General features: G+C 29.8%; 1 protein-coding gene across 4 annotated transcripts in view; it reads left to right on the forward strand.

Annotated features, from left to right (window-relative positions):
• The first annotated feature begins 1,063 nt into the window (after nucleotides 1-1,063).
• zip (myosin heavy chain 10) overlaps nucleotides 1,064-24,437 on the forward strand; it is a 152,520-nt gene continuing 129,146 nt past the window's right edge. For 3 of the 4 annotated variants that reach the window (XM_072542255.1, XM_072542263.1, XM_072542270.1), the window contains exon 1: nucleotides 1,065-1,679. In XM_072542255.1, coding sequence (XP_072398356.1) covers nucleotides 1,326-1,679 — 354 coding nt within the window. In that variant the 5' untranslated portion in view covers nucleotides 1,065-1,325. Of the gene's footprint in view, nucleotides 1,680-24,437 lie in introns of all 4 variants that reach the window. The other variant, XM_072542260.1, reaches the window with a different exon arrangement.

Raw genomic sequence — 24,437 nt, forward strand, 5'->3', positions numbered from 1 at the left:
AGAGAGAAAATATATCTTCTGTCTCTCTCTTACTCATTATCTTACATATGTAATGATTTCACAGATTCATTCCCATACAAATTTCCAACGTGGAGCGCGCGTATAGAAGTATAACTTCAAAAACACAAAAATCTATGGAAATGATAAACATCAAATTAACCGATATAAATACAAATAAGTGATTAGAGAGAAAACTAAAGTAAGAGGAAAGAACTTTATAGGACATAATATCAGATAAGAAGATAAAAAAAGAAATAATCTAATCTTACAATAGAGACCTTGGAAACAGTGGTTGACAAGGAAAACTGCTAATGAGATGGGCAGATGACCTAAAAAATTCACAGGCCTGATGTAGATGGATATATTGAGAAACAGAATAACTGAATAAATTAGGGGAGAGTTATGTCCAATGTTGGGTGAATGAAGTTGACATATATTAAGTGTGTATATTTAGTATTAGTCGGTACCAAACTACAGAGGTAAATCTCAGCCATTCCTCTTCAAATACAAGCAGACTCGCTAGTAGTTTTTCAGTGTGGAAACAAAAATAATAATTGACAGAAGTGATTTTTTTTTATCATTTTCTCGGTGTATGATACTTTAAATATTTATTTTTTTTTTATTTTTTAATTAGGTAGTCCATCTTTAGACACTTAAAGGCAAATAAGTTTTCGTATACGTATGTATTCTTTTGTTAATCTTTATGTATTTCATATATTAATGCATCTCAGTTTCAGTTAATTAGTTTTATGTTTTTGTCATTTTCAATTAGTTTTATCATATAGGTATCCTAATTTTTTATTAATTTTGTCCTCTGACGAATATATTAAAACAAAAAGCACTATTTTATTAGGTACTACTTAAAAATATCTACTTTAATATTAGTCATCGATCAACAAAAATACTACGTATAAGATGCTTTGCGAGTATATTTTTGTAATTTAATTTTTTGATACCGTATTCATTTTACCCAACGAATTTTGAGGCGTGGTCGAAATAAATTGCTAACAGAAATCAAGTGAGTGGAACCGGCAACGTCGCGACTGCTGACTCGACTTCGAACACAACAGCCAACTTCAACTAGGACTCAAAGCGAAACTGTCATTCGCAGACGGTGAGAGATCGGTGCCCAACTTAAGTAAAGAAACAAAACCGGTCCTTATAGTAAAAGAAAAACCGTATTGCGTTGTAAATTGCATTATTTTTCCATACGAGCGCGAACCCGAGAATTTTCTTCCATCGTAGACCGACAGTAGATGTGATTTCCTTTGTGATCGACACTTGTTTTTTCTGTGTGAGTGCGGTTTTTTGTTGTTTCCCTAGTCATGGCTGACGCGGAAACGAAAGATCGTTTTGATCCAGAACTCAAATTTCTTTGCGTGGACAGGAATCATTACAATGATCCGGCTACCCAGGCGGAATGGACGCAGAAAAGGTTAGTTTGGGTGCCCCATGAAGCGCAGGGCTTCGTCGCGGCCAGTATTAAAGGAGAACGGGGCGATGAAGTCGAAGTGGAGCTCCAGGAGACCGGCAAGAGGACCACCGTGCCCAAGGACGACATCCAAAAGATGAATCCGCCGAAATTCGACAAGGTCGAGGACATGGCCGAACTCACCTGTCTGAACGAAGCTTGCGTTCTGCACAACCTCAAAGACCGATACTATTCTGGTCTCATTTATGTGAGTTATTTTTCATTTTTAGTATTTTTATAACATACATTCCTATCAAGCCACAAATCAGACAACAAAAAAAAAAATTTAATAGTTGTCTTTTATGTTTGTTTTACTATGCAAGTAAAATCCATAAAGATACCAAAAGATTCTTTAGTTTTAATAACTCACAAACTTACATTATCGTCTAAGAGTAGTGGATATTTTCATTTATTTGATACCTATAATTGTAATGTAGAAAATGTCTTGCATTCTTTTATGTCATTACTAGGAATTTCCTAGATAAAGATAGCAGTGGGTGAATAGATAAAACTACTGTATGTACAAAAATATTAAAAAGATACTTTAATAGTTGAAATTAAGATTTATAGGTTAACATTCTTTGCCATACACTGACAAAACAAATAAAGTACTTTTAATGGTTTTCTCTCCAGTGCTGCTCTAGCAGTGGTATTTGAATTCCCTATTTGTTGTCAATAATCAATAAATGTTTTACAAATAATGAATTAAAGTGTCATTGAAATTCGAGCAATTTGTAAGATTTCAATCAAAATTCAGGATATCCAATTTAATCTACAAAAGACATCTAATTGATCAAAGATCTTATCTTACAATTTTTTGAAAATTTTAGTTACCTTTTTAATGCCTCATTTGAACAAAGATTGCTGGTAATTGTTAACAAAGAATTGTAGAATGAGTTTGTGTTTGTTTATTCCTTTAATTCTGGAATCATATCTTTATACTTTATGATCCACTGTGTTGGTTTCAAATATATTTCCTTTTTTTAGATATGTGTTCAAACACCACCTGCATGGACTATTTGGTTCTTATTATATTTGTCTTTATAGATACTTTCATTATTCATAAACAATGGATGTAAATCATCAGTTTCTTTTGCCTTTTTTTTTTCATTTTTTTAAGGTATTATCTTTTTATTTATAGATAATAAAGAGTACTCCTCAGTTGTAGTTAGAATAACAGTTACCGCTAAGAATTCTAGCAATTTCACATGCTAACAAAATATAATATGGAGAGCTAAGTAGATAACATATATAGATGATAAGATAGGTGCAGAAAACAAAAAGAAAATGTAATATTAATAGATAGAAGGGTAATAGTTGGACCATAATATAAACATACAAAAAAATGTTCCAATTTATAATGTTACTTGTAAAGCATACATTGTCCTTTTTAATTGTGCATGCTAAGTAAAAAATATTCAAATTCTTATCCATAGTGTTCATGCATCAGATTGACATTCAGTTGTCTCTGTTTTCATACTTTGCTTTTGGATAACAGTTTTCTACAGTTCCTCCAAAGTTTTTCCATTATTTTGAATTCTTATAAATTCTAACTACTTTTTACTAAGGTCTAAGGTCTAGTGTTAGCCAGAAGGTTATGTGAACATTATTTTTTACTAGATCATGATTTATACATCCAATATTTATTAATTTCTTTAAGTAAATGCAGGCCTTAGTAGTTTTACAAGATATATTGATTTTTAACAGCCTTCTTTATAGGCTATCATTTTAACTCCTATAATTTACTTATAGCTTTGTATTTTTAAAATACTGTTTTGTTGAATCAGCTTTTTGCCATTATGTAGAGGTACCCACATGTTTACAACATTATTAAGTGGGTTATAAAAACATCCTTCAGTGAATGGAAATTGTTTAATAAACACAAGAAATTTATAAATACTGTTGAAATATTTGAGAACATGAGAAGTTGTGTGCCAATATCACAATTATTAGTCTAAAAAATTTGTTTGAAAGTTAAATTACTGGATTCCAATTACAAAATGTTGATTCTAAATCATTTATTGTCATCATAACTGCCTTTTAATATATTCAGAATATAGCTCAAGAACATAAATGTAATGGGTATTCAGCTCATTCTCTTCCATTTTTTTTTTCAGGTTCATTGGATATCCTTTCTATTTTTATTTTCGTTTCTTGTTTTTACTTAGATCTAAATTGGTTCTTGACTATAGACACAAGTGAGTAGCTGCACAGAGGATATTATATTGTCACTCCTAGGATCAAGATAGAATACATTTTTTTTAGTATTAAAGGATGTAGAAAGAATTTTCTCTTCTGAGAATGACACTACTGTCTTAAACCATACATTCATTGTTTTTATTACAATTAGTTAATGTCATTTAGAATTTAGACCAATAATCTGTCTTGGCTAAAATAATAGACTACAAGCCCATGGGACATTTTTAGGGGGTCATTTGACCAAACATGAATCACACACATCAATATTACAATATATAATAATAACTTCAGAAACTATGTAACCAATTCTTATTGGTACTCAACGCATGGGGGTTCAAATTAAGGATTGTGTCTTAGATTTCTCACCCCTGTTACAGCCCAAAAGTAATGCATTGTAAAAAAGTTAATGTATATACTGATCGGAAACTTTGTGTATGAATGAATGAAACTTTCTAAAAACAAAAAATTTTCCCTGCTCCTGGTACCAATATTTTTGTACAGCATTAGCTCAATTAGGTCACAGGTCATTATTTTTGTATTATCTTACCTGTGACTCACCTGTACTGATAAGAATTGAGGCATAGTTTCTAAAGTTATTACATATTCAATATTATTGTAGTATTGTTTTATATGTGATACATGCTGGGTCAAATAACCCATTAAAGTTCTCCCATGAGCTTGCAGTCTATAAAATTATTTCTATCTTAGACATGGCCAATTTTTTAGTCTGGGTTCCAATGTTGAAAATCACACCCTACTCCCCCCATATACATTTTTTTAATTTTCAACAATGATATTTTCATATATCAAAAACATTACAGTTTTTTGAAAAAATTTTTGTTAGAAAATTACTTATATTTGTTAGAAAAGTAAATTTTTGAAATCAGTTATTTTTTAGAGAATACTTTTTTTTGTGCCCCTTGAATGTTAGTGTGGGTTCCACTGCACCTGCTGTGACAGCGCCTAGGACTTCTATGAGACTTACCAATTTATCGTAAATATGCATGTGCCTTTCAGAGTTGATAATTGAATTATTAAAAATAATACAAAATATAAGCATTAATTTTTTAAAATTATATTGTATAAATAAAGTTTGGTCCAAAAGACTTTTGAAGTTTTAAAAATAAAATTAACACTGTCATGAAGATAAAAATATCACCAAAATTCTGTTAATTATAATTTATTGAAAAGGCAAAAATATTTTTGCCTTTTCAATAAATCGAAGAAAAGAAGAAGAAGAAGGCATTTCATTGAAGAATCCTCTATATAATACCTTATAGGACCCCATTTAGGCTTAAGAATGCTTAAATTCTTTTAGGTGTGTTCAGAGCCAGAGATAATATGAATGTTTGATGCAAAGCTTGCCACTCTTATCTTAAAATCTCAGGAATCTCTGGTTGGGGATGAAGATGAAGCTGTAGTTAAAGTTAGTCTCAGTCTTGTTAGATTGAAATGTAGGCTGAGGGATGATAAGATCCTACCATACAAGTAGTACCAAGCTCTTCTTCTTAATTCAAGCAGGACACATTTATCTCTAGCACTTGGTCATAAGACCTTTGTACCATACGCTGTTTTTTTTCATTAAACTCCAGTAATTCTTGCCGCTTCAACGAAGACCAACAGTTATTTGATTGGTAGATTTAGCATTTTCTGCACCTTGGTTCATTCACCTTACCTATTTTGTACAGGCCTTTTTTTAAATGACAATATCCAGTCACCATTTTGGTGACCATTTTAAACTCTTGTTTATTGAGGTTCATGAAATTGGCCAAGAGGTTTTTTTAATCAATATACTTGATTATTTTCTAAGTCTGGATTTGCCCTTGAGTGGCTGCCCATTTCTTTTTATGATTGTGGCTGCCTCTTTCTTTTTATGATTCGTTATTAGCCAATTCTGAAACTTTTTTTCTTGCAGCATCTTTGGTGATGTCACATAATAGTTCTGGACCTACAAATGTTTCTCTATAGAGCCTTCTTTTGCCAATAAATCTGCTAATTTCCATGCATCCCTTCATAACTTGACACACATAAACACTTTGTTGTCTTTTGCCAGTTGTTGAGATCTTTGCAGTTTTTCACCATGTTTGATTGGGTGCTTGGGTTCTTTATGGCCAGAATAGCTACTTAGCTATCTGTATAGACACTAGCACAGCACCATATAAACACTAGATAATAATATAGTACTAAGTATGTAGCAAGGAAAGATAAAATTTTGCCAACACTGAAAAGAATAATTCACTAATATTTTAAAACATAACAAGTATATAGGAGGAATCAAAATATTCACAGGAGAAAAAATGCAGTTTATAGTTTACAATATTCCTGTATTGTTTTATTATTCTCATTGATTTGTGTCATGATATTTTCAGAATTCAGTAATTTAATAATTTTTCTATCACCTATGTTCCATTTCTGCTTATTTTTTTTATATAATTTGTACATTAGGTAGTACTTACAGATAGCTATTGAAATTCACACAATATGGTTTTATCTATACATATCTTACCACACAATGCTGTGATAGGAAAATGTAATATAAATGAAATAAAAATTAATTACATTATAATAAAAATAATTTTATCAGCAGATAGGTATATAAAGTGAAATACAATGTGATGTTTTGCAAGAATAATTGTATTGAAAAGACACAAAAAAACAAGTTTTTTTATTTTATCCATTTTTCTGTTCACAAAGAGGTAAAATGGCCCTCCTGTAAATTTTAAGTAGTTTATAGTTGTGTGTCTTACTTATTTTCCTTCTTCTAGATTAAACCCTAGTTCTTGTATTGCTTCCTTAACTACACTCCCAAATTTATCCATTTCTTCATAATTATTATCTTACATACACTTATAATACCACAATTATAATCATCATTTTTTCTATTGCAAATGTAGTTGAGCCTTGATGATTACCAATTTGCTGTGCCAATCATCCTCAAATCCTTGGCTACATTATCTATATACCTCCGTTTTGGCTTACCCTTATTTCTATTGCCCACAAGTATTGACTAGTGTAATTCATCTGAAAGAGCATTTTCATAAAACCTTGGCAGATGTCCTGTCTATCTTAGTATCCTTATTTTTATGCATTTTCACAGATGGCACAAATATTCCTCTTTCATTCAAAGATAAGTAAATGATATTTTCATCTGTTTTATAAATAGTTTAAGTTTCTTACTTAAATATGTCAGTCCTGGTAAGATATCTTAAATGTAGTTCTTCTTCTTTCTAGAAATTAAGCATTTGTTACCTATTCCCGCATCAAACTTCCCTCTACCCTTTCAAGGATGTTGATGTTTATAATCATTTATAATAATCTATAATAGTTAAACATTTCTATCAAAAGAAGAGATAAGGATTGAAATATTGGTTGAGAAAACTCTAGTTTAATTACTTAGGATGTAAAAGAGATTCTTTTATTATCATATTTAGGATATTCAATTACTATATGATTTGTATCTGCCAACATCTTATTATCACAATAACAGGTTAGTAGGTGTGGCCACAGTCTTATAAAGTTTTATCATCATTTTGCTTATTGTTTTGTTCTTCAGTGTTTTATGAATGTCTCTATCTTTCTTGAAACTTGTGTAACACTCTAGTTAACTAAAATGACTCACTTGTTCTAGTGTATGATTGTCAATTACAATTTTTTCAGAGTTGTAATTTGTCACACTAAAGTCTTAGCCAATGTTTGTATCTCTAACACTGTTATTTTTGAATTGACATCATTTTAACTTTGGTCTTCTCCAGTGCTATATTGAAAAGAAGGCATGCAAGAGCTTCCTCCTGTCACTCTCTTGAAATATAGTAAGTAAAAGTTTGTAAAAAATTCTCTTGCACTATACAAACTATATTACTCACTGTCACATTTACTAGTGTTATTATTTTGTCGGGGATGTTAAGTTCATTGATGGTTTCATATAGTTACATCTTAAAACACTGTCATGTTTTGATTTAAAATCTACAATCTTTAATTTCTGATACAGGAAAATATCTATATTGAATTCTTTGTTTTTTTTCCAATATTTTGTAGCACAAAGATTTAGTTATTGTATTGTATATTGTGTAGCATTTGTTCTTCATTCCAGATTTTGAAATTTTTTTGTAGATTTGATATAAGAATATTACTTATCTTCTACGATGTAGTGAAGATGTTGATGTAGTATTCTAAAAGTTTTATTTGGTCATAAGTACATCTGGCACTATTTTCCTCTTTTATCCACGCTTGTGACTTAAACTGCAGTTACTGAGCTACTTAATCCACTTAACACTTACCAGAGGTGGAGTTAATATTATAATACTACTAAGACCAAAACAGCTTCTCTGGAGCTTATATAATTTAATTTTGTCTCTGCTGAAGCTATAAAATGAATAAACAATATGAAAAATGTCAGAAAAGCTTAAAATATAGTATGAGGATGTTCATGATATAATTTTCAGGAAAAAGGTTAAAAGAGACAGTAAATTCTTGTATCATAAAACATAAAAAGTGTATAAAACATCTAACAATAACATATTTTATGGGTAGTATTAATTTTATTATACCATTTGTTAGTGGAAACCTCATTGTATCTGCCTAAAAATAACTACATACAGTTAAACTGTAATAATAAACTCTCTTCAAAGCATATAATCTATAATATAAATATTATACATCAATATAAAAATATATGACGTGCAAATATGATCTAATATATATTTCTGTATAAATGATTGATTTCTAGATAAGCCAAAAGCTATTAAACTTCATCAAATAAGATTAACTTATCATGTTTTCGAAAAGGTGTTAAATTTTTTTAGTAGAAATGAAATGTTAAATATACGTAGAAAAATATACTAAAATAAACATTTAACAAAATATCAAAAAATTTTGCTGTCTTCTTGCGAAAGTTGGCATTCCTTATGACGATTCATATTATGTTTACTGCAACCCTAAAACGATCAGATTGCGGAGCCATGACATTAGTGGTTTGCATAAGGTGGTCCAATGACAAAGGCATTGTACTTTTCTTATGTTATATTTCCTTGTTAATTTTGTTTATTTTGAAAGTCTTCATAAGACTTCATCATTTGTAAGACTATTTATGTAAAATATTTTCTTCTGTACAGCCACTTCCCAAAATTTCAACCTTTCTCACCCTCCCATTAGTCAGGGGAGGTTGCTTCTATACCATATAACAAGGTATTAATGTATTCAATCTTTTTAATTTTTTTAAATTTGAACCAATATGGTATTTTTGCATATGTATTTTTGGTTGGATACTAGAAAGTTCTGTTACAAAAGAATTGTTCCACACAATTTAACTTCTTGGTCTAAGACAATAATTTTCTAATTTATTATTCATAACTTCCAAGTCCAAAGTGTACATGTCCGATGTTTGGTTGTCAGTAATGAGTTGAAAATTATTATTCGATATTTTAGTTAAGAAACCTGGTTTTATCCAGGTTCATGTTTGAAGCCATTGTGTATGCATGCAGTATAAACTTTTCGAATTATCTATAATGACTCACTTCAGGTCATCAATATTTTCCTTCATTAATACTGCATCGTCACCATAATGTAAGTTGTTGATATAGCGTTGGGGAGAGACAGATGTCTTGGCTTCGTAACCTCAGAGGATGGTTGAACTACTCATCTAACCAGCTATTCAGGGCAGCAGTAAATAGGATCCAAATAATCATTATGAACGCCAACCTTCGCGAAGAATGTGGAACCATAAGAAGAAGAAGAAATAGTTCAACAGACAACTCATCTGCATCCAGGTGTTTTTGTTCTTTTTATTTTTGCCCTTAAATTACCTCTTATTTGGCGTCTTGTATTTTTTACCATTGGTCTGAGTGTTTTATCCTGACAGAGCTCTTTTATAGATTTCTTCCATTTCTGCAATTTCCTGGATTATTTTTTCATATTTTTCATAGTTTCATATTTCAAAGCATTTCTCATTCAATTAATTTTCCTTTACTTTTGTTTTGTATTTCCCGATGGAATGCTCTACATCTTGTTTTATCTAGATTTTTAATTATCCTTCGGTCCTTCATTAACTTGTATTTTGTCGGTAATCTAGTCTTATTTTCTTCTTTTTACTTACTATTTAAAAATATAAACATATCAACTAACAACTAAAGTACTTCTAATCAAGAATACCATTTCACAGGAGGTTATTAAAATTAGAGAACTTATGCACACTGTCCACAATTATTAGGATAGATAGAAAACAATTTTCTATATCTGTACCAAACCATAAGGTAACTCAAGATAACTAGGCAATTTTTAGTAGCCATTACCATTGTTTAAATAGGACTAGTTAGACAATCCTTATGGAACAAACGTTTGACTTTTCTTCTGCCGTCATATGGCGGCCTCTAGTAATAAATTTAAAAAACTATTAACAGAAACTTAATTCTCAGCAGGATTCTATACGAGTATATTTCTACCAGTCTGGTAACTAATGCAAACCCGTACACGGGTGCCAGATTGTGAAGAAAATATAAGACTTTAATAAAATGCTTATTGTTATTATCGTTGTATGCGTCTTGTGAAAGATAACTTGACTATTTCGAGCGAATATTTCAAATTGTTTTTCTACTTTGAGACTTGATAAATCTAAACCGGTTAGTAATCTATTTAAATGAAGCAGTTAAATGCTGCCTTTTTTTTAAGTTTCATTAGTTTACCAGATATTTAATTTGGTTATATGATTTGTTAGAAAAGGATTAAATATTTAATTGAAATAGACTCGACTGCTATCGTCTTAGAACACTCATGCGGAGGTTTATTTTTTAGTCAAGACTTGAGTTTTATCATTGTTTAAAAAAAATTCTTTTTAAACAATGGTTTTATGTATGTTTTGAGAAAATTAAATTTTCAATCTTTTAATATTTAAAATGACGTTTGAAAATATAGTAAATTTATGGGTATGGTTTTTTGATAATGGTTTTGAAACAAATAAACAGATCGATATGCCACAACAAGAGGCACCACATATTTAGGGACAAATTAATCTATGTGTTGGGATAAAAGGAATAATAATTAACAAAACTTTAATAAATAGTACCCTTTATTTTATTTATTTATGTATTTTATAATATACACACCATGTTTGTATTTCTGTTTACATAAATGAAAATGTTTTTTTCAATCAACTCGCACGATCTGACTGTTTATGCAAAAATTAAATTCGCGTTATTTTAATAGTTAGATAACACTTATCAAAATTCTGATATCTACACCATAGACAATATTAACAAAATAATAATTCAAGGTAAAAAAACAAAACAAAATTGTTTACATTAAAACATTTACATTGTTTAAAGTGTGTGATAATTATGAAATCTTTTTGTCTTGACCAATGGTGATAACGGCATATCTAAAAAGCTCATCAACAAAATCGTCAAGTTCAGAATTATCACTGTGCGAAACAGTATTGGCACTGGTTGATGGTTGTTTTTCTAATGAATACGTATGAAAAACGCGTGGTGTCGTTAACGAACCTTCCTCTTCTACCTCACTATATTTTTTTGGTATAGCAGTACTGGGTAAATATTTTGCATTGCGTCAAAATGCTTACTGCATAGATTTTTTTTTAAATCGGGTAGCTCCAGACTTTCCAATGCAGCATTACCTACAACAATATTATTAACACAACTGAAAAAAAGCAACTTTCTGCACAATACATTAAATTAAATTATATATATATATATATATATATATATATATATATATATATATATATATATATATATATTAATTATAATTAAATTAAATTATATATATTGTTATGATATGTAAAATCAAGAAAATATTGGTTTGTTTAAAATATTTCAAAGTTCAACAAAAAAATTAAAATAATTCAGAAAGTATATCCAACAAACATTTCGGAGAAGGAAAGTTATTAAATCCTTGAATTACCTGTACCAAACAAAATGTAAGCTTTACGTCAATCATTTCTTTGTTATACGTGAGTGACCCGCATAAGTTTAAGTGAAAGCCAAAGAATTGAACGGGGTTTTTCAAAATCCATTAATGCAGTGATTAAAGACAATAGAAGATATTTTAGAAAGAGGTTTTTGTTAGTTTTAAGAATTATAGAAAATAATATTTGTAAATAAGTTTTAGGAAATTTTATAATTATAGGTAAAAATTTGTTTGTTATCGAAATGAAAAAATGGGGAATTGTGACGAGTTTTGATTGGCGGAGATTGAGGAAGGTGGGATAAGGAAAGTTTAGCTAGATTGAGGAGAGAGAAAAGATAAGAGAGTTGGTTTTCCAAGTCTGTAAGAGGAACAGTGTTTGTTCTCTGGTGTGGTTCCCAAGAAGTAGCAAGCAGTAGTGTTGAATGTTAGTGAGTTTTTGTGGAGTTAGTGTATCCGACAGAAGCTTAAGCAGCAAAATATTGTAAGTCATATTTTCCTACTTATATTCCAAGAGTCACTGTTCAGGCCAACGAGAGATTCAGTTTATCGTAAAGAGAAGATATTCCAAGAGTCATTTTTCACTCGGGCCAACGAGAGATTCAGTTTATCGAGAGGAGAAAGGCTATCATAATTTGAATGATTGTTGCTTTTGAAGGAGATCATTAAGGACGATATACTTGCAACAATCTGTTGTAAGATTGCTGATTACATAGGGAGCGGTTGAGAGGAGATAATACAGTCTACAAGGAACAAGGATTTGGACCACTCATCATCAGAGAGAGATATTTTTTGTTGTTCTGAAGTTTTTTTTTTCTTTTATTGATAACACAATTTTACACGTAATTTAGAAAGGATATAAATATTTTGATTAGGAGAGTTAGAATAGTTTGGATTTTGAGTTTTCAATTAATATTGTTTGTACCATTAATTTTGATTGTTCACGTACGGAGAACAAAATTTTGAGAATCCTTATATGAGATTTGTTTATTGAAAACTTTTGAGTGTGAATTATTTCACTATTTTTTTTTTAATATATAGTGTTAGATCATATGTTTTTTTTATTATTCCGGTATTCTCTGGACCTTACCTTTCACATGTAATAGAATAGATATTGAAGCACGAATTTTAACCCTGAGATAAAAGAATTAAAAATTGTGATAGAGTCATAATCACATCATTGAAATAATTTTGATTAATCAAAAATTAATTAGCTAATTATTCCTTGGCGCACCAAGACTTTAAATATCACAATAATATATATATATATATATATATATATATATATATATATATATATATATATATAGATATATTATATAAGAGTAAGAAAAAAAATTTTTAGATAGGAAAAAAAAGAAATTAATTACTATTTAAATGGGAATAAGCCACAATTAAAGGTTAAAATACGTTTATTGACGTTTTAATTTCCACTTCGGAAATCGTTCTCAAACATGTTTGTTTTTTAGAACGATTTCCGAAGTGGAAATTGAAACGTCAATAAACGTATTTTAACCTTTAATTGTGGCTTATTCCCATTTAAATATTAATTAATTTAAAATGAAACAAGAAAATAGCTTCAGAACAATATTAGGAAAAAAAAATCCCATATCACTACCAAAAACAAATTTTTGATAGTCCTATAGAATCTAGTCATGGATGATGTTATCAGTGATTGTATCAACAATTACACTTTTTTCATTCCTTTTATTAAAAGATATGTAGATGATTTAGTTTTGGCACTTCCTAAACACAAAATTAATGAAATAGTCAACATTTTCAACAATCATAATCAACATATACAATTTACAGTTGAGGAAGAGGTAGATGATTCTCTAGTTCCTTAGAGAAGGTTTCAAGTCCAGTGCTTTATACAGGTTGGTGAATTGTTTGCAGTCGGTAAGTTTGGTATGGTTGATTCGTAGTCTTCTAATAGTCGATGCTTCTCTTCTAGTTATGAAGTCTAGGGAGAGATGACCAATAAAAGATTGAAGTTTATGAAAAGTTGTTTTGCTCTTTTGCTATAAGTTTTGTCAAGTATCCTCTACTGACTTTTTAAAAAAGAATCTCGAGATAGCTTCTTTGGCAAAATTATCTGCTGTTTTATTACCAGTAGTTCCGGTGTGAGAAGGCAGCCATATGAGAGAGACTTATATCGTAAGCAAAGAGATTTTGGTATATGTTATGAATGTTTTGAACTAATAGGTGGTCAGTGAAAATTGTATTGACTAAACGGATATATGAAAGTTAATCTGAACAAATGGGCAATATGTCTGTTTTGATGGGAGATGCATTTAAAAGCCAACAGAATACTATATAGTTCACCTGTGCAAACGTTGCATATTACGGGTAACCGAGATGATCTTACAAGTTCATGTTTAGTGGTTACTGCGCAACCAATACCTGTGGTAGTTTTAGAAGCATCTGTATAGAGAATTAAATTCTAAAAATGCTTTCTTTATAAGAAGGTTAGAAGATTCAAGTTTGTTAAAAATGGTGAGTGAGGTATATATTGAGGGGAGATCTTTAGCCCAGAGGGGAAGTAAAGTTAGAGGAAATGAACTAGTCTGAAAAAGGTCAATATTTTTAAGTAGTGGACAAATTAATTGAGGTATAGGTTTTATGATAAGGTGTTGGTTATTGTTAATGGAAGAAAACGCCATTGTGGCAATTAGGGAATGAACGGGATTAAATGGATTTGCGGATGTTGATGCAGCATACGAAAGTAGAAGTGATTATCGTCTTAGGGTAGGAGAAAGTTCATTAGATTCACGGTATACACTCTCAATAGGACTAAAGCGAAAAGCGCTCAGACCTAGAAGTAGTTTTATCGGCACCCCATTAAAGATGACTGAGGGTTTTAAAAATGTTCAACCTTTTAAAACAATTGATTTTAAGTTCAGAGACTGGATTCTTTCAATTTAATCTGGAGTCAAACATAAAACCGAGAATTTTACATTAATTAACAACAGAACTGCAGGAGCTAATCAATAGAGTTGACATGGAATGCACAAATTGGGGACTGTCGATAAATATTGATAAAACTAAATACATGGTGACCAGTAAAGTGAATATCGGCGCAACCCAACTGATATTAAACCAACAACCGCTGCAGAGAGTTCAGAGATTCAAATACCTTGGATGTTGGATTACCCAAAATCTAGATCTATCCTTCGAAATTCGATGTAGAATTGAACAGGCAAGAAACTCATTTCAAAAATTCAAGCCTCTATTATCCAATAACTCATTAAATTTGGAAATCCGTGAAAAGTTTACAAGATGCTACGTGTGGTCTGTACTTTTGTATGGATGTGAAACTTGGACTTTAAACGCCGATATCATGAATAAAATCGAGGCGTTTGAGATGTGGTTGTATCGAAGGATACTAAAAATTCCATGGACTAGCAGAACCAGAAACGAAGAAGTTCTTCGAAGAATGGGACATCAACGAACTCTATTAAATATTATTAAGAGGCGTAAACTAGAATATCTTGGACATATAATCAGAGGACCAAGATATGAGTTCCTTCGGCTAATTCTCAACGGTAAAATCGAAGGAAAGAAATGGATAGGACGGAAGAAACTCTCTTGGTTGAGGAATTTGCGGCAGTGGACAGGTTTGACAGCGGACCAATTGCTACACGTAGCGCAAGACCGAGATCAGTATAAACATATTGTAAGCATGGTAGTCGCCGACGTTCCGTAGGGATATGGCACTCTAAAAAGAAGAAGAAACAACAGAAAGTAGAGAATTGTTAAATAAAATTTTGGTTAAGGGAGTGAAAATTCTTCTGGAAAATTTTACTAATTTGGTTTTGTTCTCAGTAAGTGATAATCCTAGTTCGTTAGATCTATCTTGAAGTAGATTTACTACACTTTGTATAAGTTTATATGAGGTTGGGACCTCACCAGGGTTGAGTTACCAGTGGATATGATAACATTTGCCATGTTATTATATCCACTGGTAGCTTTAACATCCTAATATATAAGACTAAATAATGTAAACTAAATTGTAACGTATAACTTTTAACGGGTTTTTACCCAGATATTTAGCGGCTTAAAACATGTTCACCTAGACACTGATGATGGAATATAGATTCCGAAAACCTTTATTCTTCATGACATAGCCCATTTGGGTTTTTTTAATTTATATACCTTTTATAATGGATTTTAACAAAAATTTTTTTTGTAATGATTTTTTTTTATATTAGTATAGATTAGGGCAAGATCTTTCATTAACGATTGTCAGCGGTATGTCAGTGATAAATTTACTGGCTTCATTTAGAGGGTCGTTGGTGCCTAAGGAATTTTCGAGAAATTTTTCAAGATAATTATAGAAAATCCTAATTTTTGTGTTTTTATAGGATTTGAGTGCAGATTTTAGTCCGAAATAGTTTATAGAAGAGTTCGGATAATTGGTATCTTGTGAAACTAAGGATGAATAAGGAAAGGGCGAAGGAAGAAAAGAGTATATATGATTAGGTCCAGATTTGTTCCAAAACTTTTATTTTATCAAGTATAACCTTTTGATTAAAAAAGGGATTGGATATTTTAAGGTTATTTTTTATTTTTTATTTTTTATTTTTTATTTTTTATTTTTAACTTTTTTTTTCAAACTAGACTTGGGCTAGTATCTGAAGTACATAAAGTTTTCTTACTTAATTAAATATTGTGTCTAAATTTGGCAAAAGATGAAGTAAAAATATACATATAGCAGGAAACTCATGATATATGCCTATTGATCATCTGATGTTCCGTATTTCTTAGGGACTGTTCGATTAGTGAATGCGGGATGGAAGGAGATACATTTGAAATAAGGATTCTTTTGGTCGCAGAAAGAAGCCTGCAGATCAAGATGACGGTGAAATTAATTATGACGTTCGGTGTATTAGTTGATCAACGATGTCGGTAGAAGTGAGGAAAATGTAGATTCGATTATTCGAAATGCGAGATTTAAAAGTAATATTTTTTGGATAAACTATTTTATCAATTTCTTTAATATATTCAAATAAAACAGTATTCAAAATGGAGTGCATGACAATAACTTGTCCCCTTTTAGAAAACGAACGGGAAGGAGGGCTAGAGACTGCGGCAACGACATATGATTTTGCGTTGAAACTGGAGTTGTTTTGTGTAAATGTAAATATTTAATTGCTGTTCATGATGTGTAGTTCTGGTTACCCAGACCGTAACACAATACCTAAACGTGAGTACCTAAAGGACCCTCTCCCAAACTGGAAAGAAAGAAACAAAGGATCTCACCTATTTCTTGGGATTTTCACTGGTTTTCTTTAATTAAACCAATATAGCCACAATTAAATTCGACTATTGAAATATAAAACCAAATTTGATACTCGTTTTCTTATCACATTGTGATTAAAGAACTTCGCTTCGTACTGTTTAACACTGTTTAAATCTTTAAAATCCATTAGGAACTTTAAAAAGGGTGTTTAACCTTTGACAGTTATTTGATGTTTTTTGAATCGATTATTTGAAGCTTTATTTATAAACTTCAACATTTTATTAAACTTATTATAAAAAAAACGGTTTGCAAAAGTGCTTTTTAGCTTCTAAACATTTATACTACTTTTGATATTTTTCATGTCATACGGCTGTACGTAGGCTCAATGAAAAGCTGGCGTAAAAGCACAATTAAAAAAAAAACAGAACTTTCTATAACCACTAACAAGAAACAAGCTGAGATATTGCAGCGGACAGATCTCCCTTGCATTTTTCTGTGGCGATATTTTACGAGTACCATTATTTTAATGTTTCAAAATAATTTACTTCTTCACTGTGTATGCTATTGATAAATCGAATTATAAAAATTAGATATTCTTTTACAATGTTGAATTTTCAGCTCTTGATGTTAATAAACAATGAAAATATTTGCAATTTCTTAAACAAGAAAAAAAATGCTATTTGATTTCCTCTGGGCCATAGAAGGTTTTGGTTTTTTTTTTAATGTTTTTTTTATTAGCTTTATATTAAGCCTAATACATACAAGTGTGACATAAAAAAGTCAAAGTTATTAAAAATTTTTATATGCTAAAAATTTGTTACTCTTCAAACTGATTTTTAAAAACAAATTTATTATATTCTTGATGTTTTTTTTAATAATTTAAAACGAAGCCATAAAAAATCGATTGATATTTACAAAATATCCCTAGAGTGACTGTTTGGACAGGTAAACAAATTGAATAACTCATAAACTGTATGGTCGTTCTGTATGACATTTAGCACACTTTAAAAACTCATTAACTGCCATAATTTTAAATAGTTGTATTACATATCGTTATGCAAAAAGAAAGTTATTAACATTTATAAACTATACTTTAAAAATAAGGGTTTTTAAATTATCTCGGTCAATTCTTTATGTATTTTAATTATAAAAATATCAATATTAGAGAACATTTTATGATCTATAACTTTTATTTTAACGTTTTATGCGCATAAACTTTTTTCACTTTTTACGATTGTTTAAAAAAAAGCAAAGCAAAATTAGCTAAATTTTTCACATAATTGTCATCAGCTACCCCTCATATACCTTTTAGAGACTTTAAATATCTGTTTAAGATTTTTTCAGCTTTTTTTAGAGTTGTAGATCATAAAAAGTAATGTAACTTTTGAGAGTATCCAAATTAAAATACAAGAAACTATTAATCGAAATAGTTGCAAAAAACCTTATTTTTGTAGTTATTTATAAATTAAAATAACTCTTTTTTGTGCAAAAACATATAACATAGCTCCTTGAAATTATGGAAATTAATAAGTTATTACAGTGCGCTAAATATCAATCAGAGCAAATAGTTTATAGGTTATTTAATCTGTTTATAAACATTTATATCTTTGATATCGTTTATGGCACAAACTTATATAGAGGCTAACAAAAAACTGATGAAAAACACACTTTCTAAAAAAAAAAAAAAAGAATCTTCTATGACCATTACGAGCCAAGAGAGCATTTTATATTTAAAACCAAAGCCTTTTATTCTTAAAATCATACTTCCATTGTCTATTAACAGTAAGAGCTGAAAATTGAAGGGACTCTAAATGAAGATCTGAATTGTGCGATCCAGCTTACAGATGGCATATGCGGTAAAGAAGTAAAAATTTATAACCCGTTAAAATGTCGTAAAATACCTCTTCGGAAAAGTAGAATGGAGAACCATCTGAGCTCCGTTTTTTTTTAGATTTGAACTTTTTTAAAATAAATCACGCTTGTAAAATTTGCAATATCTTGGCTTCTGTGGCATGTAAAACATAATTTTTTTTTAACTGGGATAGCTCAACAAAAAGTTGTTTAAATAATCGCTTTCCGTGATAAACAAATCGTCACTATTTTTATTAGTTACATTACGTACCATTATGCAAAAACAAAGTTATTAAAATTTATAAATTTCTGCAAAATCAAGGGTTTTTTGCAACTATTTTGGTGAATTCTTTATATATTTTAATTTAGAAACTCACAAAAGGAAGAACTTTTTGAGATCTACAATTTTTATTTTAACTATTTTTCTCTAAACTGGATAAAAAACGTTTTATAAGCAAAATAATGACCTCTCACTTTTTAAAATTGTTTAAACAAAAACAAACCAAAATACCTGTATGTCTTCACAGATTTATTATTAACTAACCCTCGTATATCTTTTAGAACCTTCAAATATCTTTATAAGATTTTTACGTGTAATCAATGATTTTTTTACAGATAGACTGGTGTATAAATTAGTTCTCCGATAAAGATGAACTTATTTCTACTTTTCAATACAATAACTAAAAATAGGTAGTTAAAGAAATACATATTTAAATATCTAATACTTTGTTTATGTTTATTCACTAATTTGTTTTTCCGAAGTTTATTATATCATAATTATAATACCAACGAAAACGTAAAATTCAAATGATGAATGAAAAAAAAAATAAACATTTTTTTAAGTTAATTACGTAACGGAAACGGTGTAAAATAAAAGAATATAAAACAGTTTCTATTTACTTACCAGAGTGTAATATCCATGTTTGACAAGCCGAAAGATTTTTTGTCGGAAATCTGAACATTCTTAAACCATGAATTTTGTATGGTGATAAACCACATTGTAATAACAACAAATATTTCCAGCCATCTGTAAAAAACCATTTGTTTATTATGGAAGTAACATTATTTTAATTTAAAATCACTTTTTTCAAATATTATCGAATGTATGTATTATCCGCTAAAATTTATTTCTAAATACCTAATTTGTTCATTTCTCATACAAATGTTTTTTGTTTTAAACACATAGAATTAAAATGTTTTACTTACCTCCGACCAAATTTTTGTAATACACTTCCAAATAAAATAAAATATTTAAATTCTTTAAACTTATTTAGATATAGGAAGATTTAGAAGCCACAGTACGTTTATGTACAATTTTAGTTGACACGATATTTACTAGTTGATAGTAATAACTCTATTTAAAACAAAATCTTAACTGATTCATGGTCTGTTTTTTGTAAAATTTTTATTTGTAAGCAAACCTGTTGCTACTATGTCAGTGAAATATTGCAACGCTGGTGAATTTAATTCAGGGGATCAAAAATGGACGTTTAGTTTAATCTTTAACTTTTTCACATAGCACCATCTAGTATAACGTATATCAAACAAACAATGGTATATTAAAATCTATTGAGACAGAAAGAGTGGTGACATCTAGTGACTGTCTCAATTAGAATCAAACAAATTTATACATTGCGTTGGCTAACTAGTTCTATTTAAACAATGCCATTACTTACTAAAGAATGATTTAAAATAACTTTTTAGTCACATTTTTTTATTAATACTAAATAGTTTTATTTTTCAAAGAACTGGCCTGTTATCATAATGGTTTTCAATTTCCTGTTCATGTATAGGTATCCTACCTATTCTGAGAACACTTATCAAGAAAAAGTGGTTTCGTGATGGAATTGTGTAGAAATTAAAAAAACACAGTTTTTATAAGAAAGTATATGAAATTAATAGCATATGTATAAACATTATTTTTATTTCCCCTGATAAACTGTCTACTGATATGAGCCCCGGAGGTTGAATATGCACTTTTATGTCCCTCACCTTGACGTTTTTTTTATGTTTTTTTTTGGTGTGTAGATTTGATTTTTCGAGGGTACCATTCAGAAAACCCGTCAGATAATTTGTTATTAACAATTTAATTATTTAAATGATCGTATCTCCTAAGCTATTTTAATTATTTAATATTAAAGATATTTAATATTACTAAAACGAAAATTGTTTCTTTTGAAAAAATTAACAAAATGGCGTTTGGTTGACTTTGATCCAATTATTAGAACTGGATTTATAACAAATTTCGTGAAAAACATTTGCAAAATACGCATTCGATGGGGCTTTTCCAAGTATAACTCAGCTTTCACATGTGCGATTAATTTTCAAAATGCACTCATCTTAAAGCTAATTGTTTTTGCTTTAAAAAGATTTCGCAAAATTACTCTACCTTTATTAATAAAAAAATTATAACAGTTAAACCTTAAAAATTTCACTAAAAAGTTGCGAATTAATTTGTTTATAAGAAATTTAAACAAAATTAAGCTACAAAACTTTGAAAATCTGGCTAATGGAAGTCCTAGAACAATTCAAAACCAACATTTTAAGCTTTGGTAAATGTTTTTGCCGAGATATTGACAGTTGATTTACGCGCGCCCTGTTATAAACAAATTAGTTCTCAACTTTTTAGTGAAATTTTTAAGGTTTCATAGTTAACTATAATTTTTTGATAATAAACAAAGTAATTTTGCAAAGTTTATTTTAAAGCTGAAACAATAACCCTTAAAATGAGGGGGTTTTGGAAGTTAATCGCACATACAAAACCTGAGTTATACTTGGAAAAGTCCCATAGAATGCCGATAACTCCGGTTCTAACAAACGGATTAAACGCCCTTTTGGTCATTGTTTCAAAAGGAAAAATTTCCATTTTGTTAAATTTAAATACATATCTCTAATAGTTTAGAAGACAAAATCATTTAAACAATTAAATTGTTAATAACAAATAATCTGACGGGTTTTCAGCCTGGTACCCTCGAAAAATCGATTCTACACACCAAAAATGATAAAAAACATCAAGGTACCGAGGAAACATAAAAGTGCATACTCAATCCTTTCCTTCCTGCTCCTAGAGTATGAAGGATAAATAAAATTACACAAATAACCTGTGGTGGCGCCATCCAGAACCAAAATTAATATATTGGTCGTAATAAAAAAATTCCGTTTTTCAGGTTCATACTTTTCAATATTTATCATGATATTTGCAATCTCATATCTAAACAAATATATAAATGACTTTGTTTTTAGTCTAACTACTCTTTGGCTTATAGCGAAAATGCAAAAAAAAACTATTTTTACAAAATGTAAAAAGTTTTATTTATATTGTATGATACATACATATACATATTTATGTTCATAATGTGCACTGTACTGACGTAAACAATTTTCGTAATGATCTTGCAAATCATTGAATATATTAATAAACATTTATTTTATATATTTACTGCAAACGTCGAAAATTAATTATTATTCTTTGGTATAGTTCATACCAAATCCCAACCTTAGGCGTTTTTAGTTATCGTATGGTGTTAAATGTGGTTAATTAGATTTTTGTCCCTAACATTAAATTGTTTCATTTAGATGTGGTATTGATAACCAATAATACTTTTGAATATTAGAAATGTATGTTAGTGTTCAATAATATTCATGGCCTATATGTTGTTTGTATAAAACTTTATTTAGTACTTGCAGGACTTTATACTGATGTAAGAGACTATCGGTGACTTAAAGGTTGTAAATTCATTGTAATAATGTAAATAAAAATCTAAAAGTTACTAATTTTTCTATAAATTTTAATTTAACATCAAAGACATGATTGGAATGTAGATACTTCTGTTCGTCACAGTAAGGTCTAGGTATTATCACGTAAGGTTAAACAAAGTGCAACGTAACTAAACTAAACAATCTACAGATTATTCTAAAATTCCAAACATCTCATTTGCTGATAAGTCTCGAGGTGACAGTCTTATTCTTAGGATTTATGGTCAGGATATCCTGGTTAGCTAAGCGTATACCACAAATGTGGCATATATGGTTAACGTTTATTTAATTTGATAAATGTGCGGTTTTATTCTACCTATAAGATCGGAAGGTAAATATACAAGGTGTAGTTGAAAATTATTTAAAAGGAAGTTAAATATTGACAGAAGATGAAATATTTAGACGACGTCAGAAGAGCTTAACATAAAGAGCAAAGACTCGAGTAGATCCGAAATTAAAAATGAGCTTATTAGATGGAAAAAGTATACTGGACACATTAATTACAACCTACGTGTTTCAACGTTGTGTCTGCTTAAATTTTTCTACCTGTTTTTCTATTTCACAATAATCAAAATACGACTTAGTATGGGAACTTTGTAGCCTTGTACATTTTACCAAGGAATTCAATCTTTCTCGGCCATTGTTTTGTAGTGGAACATTGTTGTCGGTGTTTATAAGCCGTGGTCCCGGATTATTTCTTCCTGATGTGTCGTCTGTAATTACAGTAGACATCATAAGCAATACAGCAACGATCAACATTGCCATCCGCTTACTGGTGCTGTATCCTGCATCTCATAAATATCTGCACTATTTTGCTTTCAAGTGCGCCCAGGCTCGTTTGGTTCGAATGGGTATTGGAAGTTTCGGTGCGTTTGGGTAAACTTTTTCTATTTCGTAACGCTGAGATCCAGAGCCTGATTAGATGCTGTTGATCGTGTTTTTGGATTTAAATAGTCTCTCTAAACATCTATGTATAATATCGTGATGTATTAAGCAGTTGTTTAGTTTGTTTACGCTACGTTTCGTTGGTTCAATGTAATGTACACTGAGCCGCAATTACAGGTAATACGGCAATTTTCAATGGACAACGGTTCTCTTGGATCTTTTGCCGATCTTAGACATTCTTGTATCGTCTTAATTAATTTGAAAGTTTGTTCATTGTTTAGAAAGTTTTACTTTGTGTCGATCAATATTGCGCTTTATTCTTTTTGGACCTACAGATCGTTTAATTATATATTTTTAGATTCTTTGAACGTTAGTTGTTCAATGATATCTATCGTTTGTACTTTTAACAGGAATACTGAATTATAAATTTGAGCAGTCTATTAATAAAATCATATCTCTCAGCTGGTCCTAGTGTATTTTTAATAAAAATTTAAAAAAAAGTATTTTTAATGAAAGCATTCTCTTCAACTATTGATAGACTTTATATGTTTCTATCCCTTTCTATAAATTCCTCAAATGATCGGTGATAACATACATAGAATCGGATTAAGTAGTTTGTCGAGGTAAAGAGACACTTTACATAACTCTCGGCAGTGTCAGACGTAATTTGCTACAAGGTTTGTCGTTTATTTATGGTTTTTATGGAGTACTACCACAACTACACACCTTTACTTCCATAGCCTTATTCTATCGTTAACGGTTTTCGAATAAACCAATCTATTTTGCGTAAAGCGCCGTCGTGTTACATGGAAGGGAAATGATTACGGCAGTACATATATGCAATTAGGATACAGGTTCGTATCTAGGGGCATTATATAATGTTATCAGATTTTATGGGTAAAATTTCGCTTGAAATTGGAAATTAAGTTTTACCAGTTTTACCAATTTTATGGATATTTATTAGAAACACTTTTAACTAGCAAGTGTAACTACACTAAGTGTTAAAATTTCGTTACTGATCCGTCTTTAGCGAATAAGAAAAAAAATTTGACGTGTTTTAGATTGGGAATGGAGGAAAGAACATTAGATATAAATAAAAAATATAGTTTATATAAAAAA

The sequence above is a fragment of the Diabrotica undecimpunctata genome, chromosome 1 (assembly GCF_040954645.1).
Source record: "Diabrotica undecimpunctata isolate CICGRU chromosome 1, icDiaUnde3, whole genome shotgun sequence".
NCBI classification, from domain to species: Eukaryota; Metazoa; Arthropoda; class Insecta; order Coleoptera; family Chrysomelidae; genus Diabrotica; species Diabrotica undecimpunctata.